The following is a 9,620-nucleotide window of genomic DNA, read 5'->3' as shown; positions in this document are numbered from 1 at the left end:
AATAGAAATGGCTCCTAGTAGGCAAGTACTGTCGGTTGCTCAGAGACTACAGTGGTACCTCGGGTTACATATGCTTCAGGTTACATACGCTTCAGGTTACAGAATCCACTAACCCAGAAATAGTGCTTCAGGTTAAGAACTTTGCTTCAGGATAAGAACAGAAATTGTGCTCCAGCGGCGCAGCAGCAGGAGGCCCCATTAGCTAAAGTGGTGCTTCAGGTTAAGAACAGTTTCAGGTTAAGAATGGACCTCCGGAACGAATTAAGTACTTAACCCGAGGTACCACTGTATTTATGTTTCCAAGTGACAAATACATTGGAATAATACCAAGAAATAATAATGCCTGTGTCGTTCACGTCACTGAGATATTCACAACTGCAGTGGTACCTCGGTTTACAGACGCTTCAGGTTACAGACGCTTCAAGTTACAGACTCCGCTAACCCAGAAATAGTACCTCGGGTTAAGAACTTTGCTTCAGGATGAGAACAGAAATTGTGTGATGGTGGCGTGGTGGCAGCAGAAGGCCCCATTAGCTAAAGTGGTGCTTCAGGTTAAGAAGTTTCAGATTAAGAACGGACCTCCGGAACGAATTAAGTTCTTAACCCAAGGTACCACTGTACTGAATAAGCTTGATCCAAATGCACTAGGATGCAGAAGGAGCCAAGTCTGAATTCAGCCTTTGAAACCAACTTGTTCTACCAAATGCATCCGTCCTCTTCTAAGGCACCCATTGTTGTCTCATAGCTTGATTCACAGAAGTGTCATGTTCGTTAACTGATTCTCGCAGCATGAAGTGATGAGCTGCAAGCTTGAGTGGATCATCGCAAATACAGAAGTTCCATCTCTGGCGCTTTTCAATAGACAGGTTATCGATTCAGCTGCCTGTTCCCATCGCAAAGGTTCTCACTGTAAGGGTTGTAGGCGGATGTGTGAACGAGCCCTTTGAATAACTGCTATGCAGGCCCAACCCGATGAATATTGATTCAGAAGCCGAGTCCCAGTATGTGCAATGGAGTGGGGACCTTCATCGCAAGCGAGCTCGTATAGGATTGCAATGTACAAAGCCAGTGCTACGCATGTTTACTTGGAAGTTTGTCCCGCCAAGTTCAATGGAACTTACACCCAAGTACAGTAATTGTGTACACAGGGTGCAGCCTCATGTGTCATCCGCATGACTTGGCATTGCCACCAGAAGAAGATACAGTGGTACCTTAATTCGTTCCGGAGGTCCGTTCTTAACCTGAAACTGTTCTTAACCTGAAGCACCACTTTAGCTAATGGGGCCTCCTGCTGCCGCTGCGCTGCCGGAACACGATTTCTGTTCTCATCCTGAAGCAAAGTTCTTAACCTGAGGTACTATTTCTGGGTTAGCGGAGTCTGTAACCTAAAGCGTATGTAACCTGAAGCGTATGTAACCCAAGGTACCACTGCACATTCAAAGACACGCATCTACAACACCTGTTCCTACTCAGATCCCTTTTTAGATCATGCATTACAATGCTGCACTGTGAAAACTGTTCCTTTTGTTCTCCCCCTTTTGTTTCCTACATTTTATCGCATAAAAAACAACAACACCAAACTGTTCTCTTATCCTGCGATTACCGAGCTTATGTAGGGGGCTTTGGATAGTTTTGAACATCCAAAATAAGTTTTGTCCATCAGGTGATTCCTATCCATGCTCTTCTTGCCATCTTCCAGGTTGCTGAGATATGTTTTGCTTTTACTTTTTACAGAAGTCACATGTTAACTTGGGGAGGGGGCATTCTCATTCCCTTGAGACCGGGGGTGCTAACTCCCAGGCTAAAGGACTACAGCCTTATTGTAACCATTCTAGCTTTGGCTGTTGCTCAGAGAGAACCCTACCTGTCATTTCTACTCGCTTGAACACCCTATTATTCTGTTTGAATTGAGAGGAGGCCACTGGATATGAGAACAGCTTCCATCAAGTACAATTCTTCCATCAAGAAGAATTGGAACTGAGGAGGAAGCGCTGTTGCTCAATACTAAAAACACATTATCTGCATGCAGAAGGTCTTGGGTTCAATCCCCGTTTTCCATGCCTGAAACCTGGAGAGTTATTGTCAGTAAATAACAAGAAATAGCCTCACCTATTCTTGTGCCTTCAGTCTTGTGTAAAAAGAAGGAGCTGAAGCTTTTCACAGCAAGGAGGGAAATGTTGTCACCTGATAATCCTTGCACATCATCACTGCTGTTCAAGAAAACCCTTAATAAAATACAAAAACAAACGAGGGCATTTTTTCAGGCAGAACTCGCTGGAACTCAGTTCCAGCATTTCTCAAGAGGGCGCCATTGCCATTATAGGAGAAAAAGGGAGTTCCGGCACCTCTTTTTCTAGGAAAACAGCACTGGTTAAAACCCACAACTACTGTGGTTGGCTTAAAAGTTAGCAACCCTACAGAGGCTGGTTATTGCTTGGTTAATACAGAGATGTAAAGTGTAATGCAAGTCTTATGTGATAGATGGGTAATGCTACCACCCAAAATTTAGGAAGTGAAGTGAACTTGAATGGTATACAGACCCAGTGCCGGATTTACGTATAAGCTAAACAAGCTATAGCTTAGGCCCCCAAGACAGTGGGGCCCAAAATATTTAAAGGGAAAACTAGATATACATTTCCAAAATATAAGATAAAAACAAATAAAACAAAACCTGCATACAGAAACAGTGTTTTGTGTTGTATAGGCTCCTATGATGCAAGTAAGGGGCCCCGCCTGCTCCCTTAAACATCACTGGTTTGCTCATTTCTATATATAGGGTGCCTACATAATGGTTGCACGGCAACAAGTGCAAATGGCTTTAAGTCCCTTTAAGTCCTATTAAGTCCTTAAATTACCATATAGCATATATGCAACACAAAAAACAGCAACAATTTGTTGTTGACACAGGACAGCTGGACATATAAAGGGCCCCATTACCTTCAGTTGGGACATGGGTGGTGCTGTGGTCTAAACCACTGAGCCTAGGGCTTGCCAATCGGAAGGTCGTGGTTCAAATCTCTGCAACGGGGTGAGCTCCCGTTGCTCGGTCCCAGCTCTTGCCAACCTAGCAGTTCGAAAGCACGTCAAAGTGCAAGTAGATAAATAGGTACTGCTCTGGCGGGAAGGTAAACGATGTTTCTGTGTGCTGCTCTGGTTTCAGCAGAAGCAGCTTAGTCATGCTGGCCACATGACCTTGAAAAATTGTCTGCAGACAAACGTCGGCTCCCTCGGCCAGTAAAGCAAGATGAGCGCCGCAACCCCAGAGTCGTTCGCGACTGGACTTAACTGTCAGGGGTCCTTTACCTTTTAATGCTTGAGGAATTACTGTATTTTAATATTTTGTTGGAAGCTGCCCAGAGTGGCTGGGGAAGCCCAGCCAGATGGGCAGGGTAAAAATTATTATTATTACTATTATTATTAACCTTTACCTTTTACCTTCAGTAGCTTAGCGCCTCATCAAACCTAAATCCGGCCCTGCACAGACCTCTAGATTGCATAGGTGGAATAAAGTTTTATATTGGATGCTCTTTTCATGACTTTTTTATGTTCCTTTAAAATGAGTGGGGGACCCATGGCCATCCATGGGCTCCCATGGCCTCCCATAAACATCAGCCCCAGCCAGCATGGCCAATGGTCAAGGGTGATGGGAGCTGCAGAAGGTACCAGGCTGGCTGTCCCAGCTTTAAAACTATATCAAATATGAAACAACAAATACAATGTTGATTTAAAACATCTTAGGCGTGCAAATAACATGGGATAATAATTCCCCGTTTCATTAGTCTTCCAGTGGGTTGGAATTCGCAGTTAGGTTGCATCCCAATTTAGCGTGGGGTAGCACAAACACACTGCTATCTTTTCCTGTCTCTTAGGTAAACAGGAAGAAGAAGAGGAAGAGGAAGAGGAAGAAACAACCACTTGGGGCAGAGAAAGGAAGTGTAACCAGAAGTGTAAAAGAGGCCAGAGCTCTTTTATTTTTGATTATTGCATAATGGAAGAAACTGGTGGATCCATTTCTGCATCACAAAACACACCTGTCCAAACTCTCTCTCTTAGACCCGGCCCACCTAAAAAGAGGAAAGAGTTGGAAACAACTAAAAGCAGGTCCCATATTGCGGTTTTCGGTTAAAGTTGGAGGGTGTTTGAAAAGATTTCTGGGTGTTTAAAAAAAGGAAGAAGAAAAGTGTTCGTAGACCTTACAGTCTTGTGGTATATGAGTAGATATGATTAACTTATAATATATAACTTTGCTGTTTCCTATTTGAGTAAAGAACTTTCAGGGGAATGTGCCATCTGGCCCTGGCGATTTCTTACGATTTAGCTTGCAGATTAGTTCTAAAAATACTTTGTCATTTTTCTTTGACGCTGTTCTGATTTATTGCCTTGGGAAAAAAATAAGTTCAGGTGTAGATATCTCACCCAACATCTCCTGCAGTAAAGACAGATGTAAAGAATTCATTGACATGCCTTAGCAATTTCCCTGTCTTCCCTGAGTGCTCCTGTTACGTCTTTGTCATCTAGGAGCTCACTGCCTGTCTGGCTGGCTTCCTGCTCCTGATGTATTTAAAGAATTTTTGTATGATGAGGTGCAATACATATATATAGCAATTTGTTCTTCAAAAGCCTCCCTGATTGTAGCCTTGCATATCATTTATCCAAGTTTGCGCTATGCTCTTTACCTAGGCAAAACTCTCAGTTTTGAAAGGAATTCACTTTGACTTTATGACTCCCCCCCCCCCATGTTGGCATTTTGGGGGCTACACTTGTAGGGTTTTTGAGCAATGATAGAGACAGGGATATTTTCCCCAGCCAGAACTCACTGGAACTCAGTTCCAGCACCTCTCAGGTGGGCGACATTGCTATTATAAGAGAACAAGGGAGGTGTTCTTGGTGAGTTCTGGCACCTCTTCCCTCTCAAAAAAAATAGAACTGGATAGAGAGATCGTGAAAAAATAGTCTATTTATACCATTATTTTTAATAACCTCCATGCTGCCTTTAACTGTATTTTTCACTCTCAAGTAATTAAAAAAAACCACACATGAGGGATGAGTAGATTTTCCATGTTCCGATTTAAGTAGGTTGCAAATAGCTTTCCTTTGTGCCAGGGAAGGGAAGCCTGTAGCCTTGGGCTATAGCATTTGCTTGCATGCAGAAGGTCCCAGATTGAATCTGCAGTCTCTTCAGATGTCCCTGAAACCTAAGAGAGCTACGGTTGGGATCTTGGTCTGACTTGGCATAAGGCTGCTTCCTATGCCCTTAAGGACAATCTCACTCTCATTCAATCTGAAGGAAAGGCTGTAGCTCAGTGGTCTGACTCACTAGAAGTGCCCCATGCTCCTTTGACTCCAACTACCAGGATGGACAGTGAGCAGGGAAGCCAGTAGCTGGAGTCCAAGATATCTGGAGGACCACAGGTTCCTCTCCCTGCTGTAAAAAGATATGCAGACAATGAGGTTTGCTTTGCCGTTTCTGCTTCTTTTGAGGCCAGGCCAAGGTCAGTTCCCTCAATTTCCCTCCAAGAGCATAGAAGCCAACTTCTAGGGGCTGAGGTCCCTTTAAAAAGGTAAAGGACCCCTGACTGTTAAGTCCAGTCGCAGACGACTTGGGGGTTGCGGCGCTCATCTCACTTTACTGGCCGAGGGAGCCGGTGTTTCTCCGCAGAGAGTTTTTCCATGTCATGTGGCCAGCATGACTAAGCCACTTCTGGCGAAACCAAAGCAGTGCACGGAAATGCCGTTTACCTTCCCGCCAGAGTGGTACCTATTTACCTACTTGCACTTTGACATGTTTTCGAACTGCTAGGTTGGCAGGAGCAGGGACCGAGGAACGGGAGCTCACCCCGTCATGGGGATTTGAACCGCCGACCTTCTGATCGTCAAGCTGAAGAGGCTCAGTGGTTTAGAGCGCCACCCGCGTCCTTCACCCCCCCAATGAAATATTTGATAAGGTTGCCCCCCCTGCCAGGTGATGGGCATTGCCATTCAAATGATGTGTGTGTACCACATCTTACTTGGGCCCCCAATATTTTATTCAAGTTGGCACCCCTGTCTCCAGTTATGAGGGCGAGCGATTCCAGTACTTAACTGCATGCCAAGGTCCATGTTGTAAAAGACGTGTGAAACATTTGCAACAGCGTGTTCCCCTGAAAGAGTTTCTGGATCCATTTTGTGAAACTGGGGGAGGAGGAGGTGTGGCAGAGAGAGGCATAGCTGTCAACTTTCAGATTTGAAAATAAGGGATCAGCAGCTTCACCTGTCCCGGGGACAGTCTACGGGATATCTAACAATCCGGGATAGCAGTGGGAAGCAGCGGGAAACGGCGCTGGAATAAGGGAATTTCCCGCAAAAAAGGGAAGGTTGACAGCTATGAGACAGGGGTGTCTACAAAAGACAGTAAATCGGGATTTTTTTTTATCCGTGTTAAAACAAAATCAAAACAAAACAAAACAACACCTTAACCCACCCCGCACCCCCGGAGGCAGGGATGCCGGCACAGCACATCTTCTGAGCGCATCCCTCTCAGGATCGCGCCCTTCCCGCGCACAGAAGTCGCGCCCGCGCCTGGGTCTTTTCAGAGGGGGCTTCTCAGGAAAGGAAGGCTGTGGCCTCCGGTTCGCGCAGAGCGGAGGCTTTTCGCCGCCCTTCAACGCCCAGCCTTCAACGCCGCCCTGTTGAGCTGCGCTCGGCCAGCCGCCAGCCAGTCCTGCCTGGCGCGCGCCGGGCGCTCTGGGAGCCGGCGTCGATCACCAGGTGGCGCTGCCGGCCTCTCTCTTTCTCCGCCTACCCCGGGCTGAGGCTGCCGCCGCCGCTACTGCTGGCGGCTCTACTGCTGCCAGATCTTTGGCTCACTCCGCTGCTGCCGAGCCGAGGAGCGGGAGGGCGGCAGCAGCAGCAGCAGCAGAGCCGCTGGAGGAGCCGGCGTGCCCCCCGCAAGAGAGGCGCGTCGCGGCTGCCCGTGGAGACCCGTCGCCGCCAGCTCGCCTTCCGCCTTTCAGCCGGCGCTTGGGGTGGGTGGGGGTGCTGTGGGAGGCGGACACGTTCAGGAGAGAGAGACGCGAGCCGCTGCCTCCGGCCATGGAGAAGAAGACCGCTCGCCTGGCGAGCTGAGCGAGGGGGAAATCGGGGAGGAGAGAACCCCGGACCCCCACCCCAGTCCGCACCCTCCCCCTCCGCGAAACTTTTCCCCCCGTTTTGAAGCCCGCCGCAGTGCCTACCGAGAGAAAACTTCGCGCCGTCTGGGATTTGCGTGTCTGAGTCTGAGTCGATCCCTCCCCCTTTCTTCTCGTGACTCCACGAGTCGATCGTTGCCTTTGCAGGGATCGATCTCCGTAGCCTTGAAGTAATGTTTTGAGAAGCCCGGAGCTCGGAGCAGTTCCTGGAAACCTCCCCCCACCCACTCCATCTTTTCTCCTCTGTAAAGGTTTCCTCCTCCCCCCCCCACCCTGTTGAGCTTCCACGAGATCCAGGGAGCCGAGCGCCGTCCGCTCCTTCCGCGCTGCTGCTGCTGCTGCGACCCCGGCGGAGAAGGGCAAGAATTTGCAACAGCTCCGAAGTCCGACGAGGCGCGCCTGTGGGCGCCTTGCCTGCCAAACTCTCTCTGTGCTTCCTCGCCCGACGAACCCCCTGGAGGATGGAGGTGGTGGCTGCGTTGCAGCGGACTTCACAATTCCCCGTTCCCCCGTAGACTTTTTTTTTTTTTTAAGAGTTGATCCTGGGGCGGGATGTTTCAATTGGATATAATTGCTGCCTCCCTGTTTGCTTTTTCAATGCGCCCTGGAGGACGAAGTGGCTTTCTCTAAGGTCTGGCCGAGAAGATCGTTATCAGAACGGAAGAAGAGCGGAGGGAATCCCCTCTCCTCTGCGCGGTTCTTCCTGGGATCCGGCAGCAGGCATAAGGGATATTAGATACAGTACAGAACAAACAAACAAACAAAAACCCGCTCCAGCAGAAGTTCTCTTCCTTGCAAAGCTTCTCTGGTAACCATGGCTGGGATTGGCAAACGCTGGGAGATAATGTGCTGCGTGATCGTCGTGCTTCTGGGCAGCCCTGCAGCCACAGCACAAGGTAAATCGAGGAGGGGGTTGTTTACGAAACCCCCCTCCCCGCCTTCAAGGGCTTGCATGTGTGGTTTGGGGGGGGGCGCTGGACGGTTCAACAGGGGCGCGCGGCAAAATCTGGATATTTAGCTGCTAGTAGCTGCTGGATAGCAAGACCCGCACCTCGCGTTGAGGGTTGTGCACGACTTTTTTCGGCTGATGGAAGTTGAACAACTCAGCCGTAGGCTAAGGAGAGCCTGTTAAATGGGAAGGGGCGGCGGGGGGTAAGAGATTGGCAGAGAGAAAGAGGGGGGAAATCCTCGGCTTTTTTCTTCTTAGTTGGGCGATGGAGACTTTTCTTCAATTCGGTCCGATCTGTGCTTTGGTTAGTCAGGAGGAGGTTGACGGCGGCGGCGGGGGGGGGGAGGTTGTTTTGTTGTGGATGCCGGGAGACACGGCTTTGGAGAAGTTTACGTCTGGTCGGTTTGCGGGACTGAAATGCCTGTTCAAAAGTAATCAAGAGATCAAAGCGGAGTGGGAAGGAGGGAGTCGGAGACGAGGAGAGGCAGGCAGGCGCTGGAGATTTGAGGGAGATAAAAAGAAAGGCTTTAAAGAGGAGGGGGAAAGGAGGAGGGCCTCCTGTTGAAGGGCACTTTCTGTATTCTCTGCTGGGGGCGGCGGCGGCAGAATTCACAGCGCGATCCTAACTCGATCCTGCTCATTTAAGAAGTGGGGCTCGATCCCTAGCAAGTGGGAGAGAAACGAGCTTTCAGCCCCAAGACAAGTCCGGTGGGGCTTGCCTTCGAGCGCAGCCGTTTCTTTTAAAAACGCAAAGGATCGGAATGCGCGCCCGTCTGGGTTGCGCGCCCAGGAAGAAGCCTGCGGGGCGAGGTTTCCCCAAAGCACCGCCGGCCCCTCTCCAAGCGCGGGCTGGCCGCCGGTGAACCCGGCTTCTCCTTCGCGCGGCCAAAAGGCTTGAATGTTCCTTGCAGAGGGCTGCGTGTGTCTCCCTTTCTGCGTGCGTTTTGTGTGTGTGTGTCGTGCACAGCCCAGTGCAAAGCAGGCTGCCTGGGATACCCAGAGAACTTCCGGGGGAGAAGAATGCAACACGTGGGGCAGACCTAAAAGAAAAGAAAGAGAAGGAGAGAGCTCCCTCCTTCTCTCTCTGTCACCACAAAAGAAAATACTGCCTTGGGTGGTTTTTCCCCCCAGAATAAACCTTCCCTCAAGCTGAGGGGGGAAATGAATTGTGCGGCGACTTTGAGGAAATAATAACAATACGGCGACTTCTCCAGGCTCCCTCTCGCGCGCCAGCCTTTTATTTTTTAAAGGCTAGCTGGAGAGGGTGACCTCTTTTCTTGCACAGCCTGTTGTCTCGCGATAAGGGCTTCTCTCTCCAAAGCTGCTTACAGGTGGGCAGGCTTTTCAAAGCGCGCAGAGGCGAAGCGGGGACCGTAGGGCAGCCGTCAAGTGTCGTCGGCGTCGTCCCGGCGCCAAAGCGCCTCATTCTCTCCTCTCAGCTCCCCCCCCCACACCATTTCACGTCCAGCCTCGTTTGATGTGTGTGACTTCATTGGCCAGAGCAG

General features: G+C 49.5%; 1 protein-coding gene and 1 long non-coding RNA gene across 8 annotated transcripts in view; one reads left to right on the top strand and one right to left on the bottom strand.

Moving 5' to 3' along the window:
- Positions 1-4,710: 4,710 nt before the first annotated feature.
- LOC128407281 (uncharacterized) lies at positions 4,711-7,402 on the bottom strand. Its single transcript, XR_008328755.1, has 2 exons — positions 7,212-7,402; positions 4,711-5,422 (listed from the first exon to the last, which is right to left on the bottom strand). It is a non-coding gene; the product is annotated as an uncharacterized LOC128407281 (long non-coding RNA).
- A 46-nt stretch (positions 7,403-7,448) lies between these two features.
- The window catches only part of SDK2 (sidekick cell adhesion molecule 2), a 336,114-nt gene continuing 333,942 nt past the window's right edge, over positions 7,449-9,620 (top strand). For 6 of the 7 annotated variants that reach the window (XM_053375445.1, XM_053375441.1, XM_053375444.1 and 3 more), the window contains exon 1: positions 7,449-8,062. In XM_053375445.1, the coding sequence (XP_053231420.1) occupies positions 7,981-8,062 (82 nt within the window). In that variant the 5' untranslated portion in view covers positions 7,449-7,980. The remainder of the gene's footprint in view (positions 8,063-9,620) is intronic. The other variant, XM_053375446.1, reaches the window with a different exon arrangement.

Source organism: Podarcis raffonei, chromosome 2, assembly GCF_027172205.1.
Source record: "Podarcis raffonei isolate rPodRaf1 chromosome 2, rPodRaf1.pri, whole genome shotgun sequence".
NCBI classification, from domain to species: Eukaryota; Metazoa; Chordata; class Lepidosauria; order Squamata; family Lacertidae; genus Podarcis; species Podarcis raffonei.
This window is presented reverse-complemented; position numbering and strand designations above follow the sequence as displayed.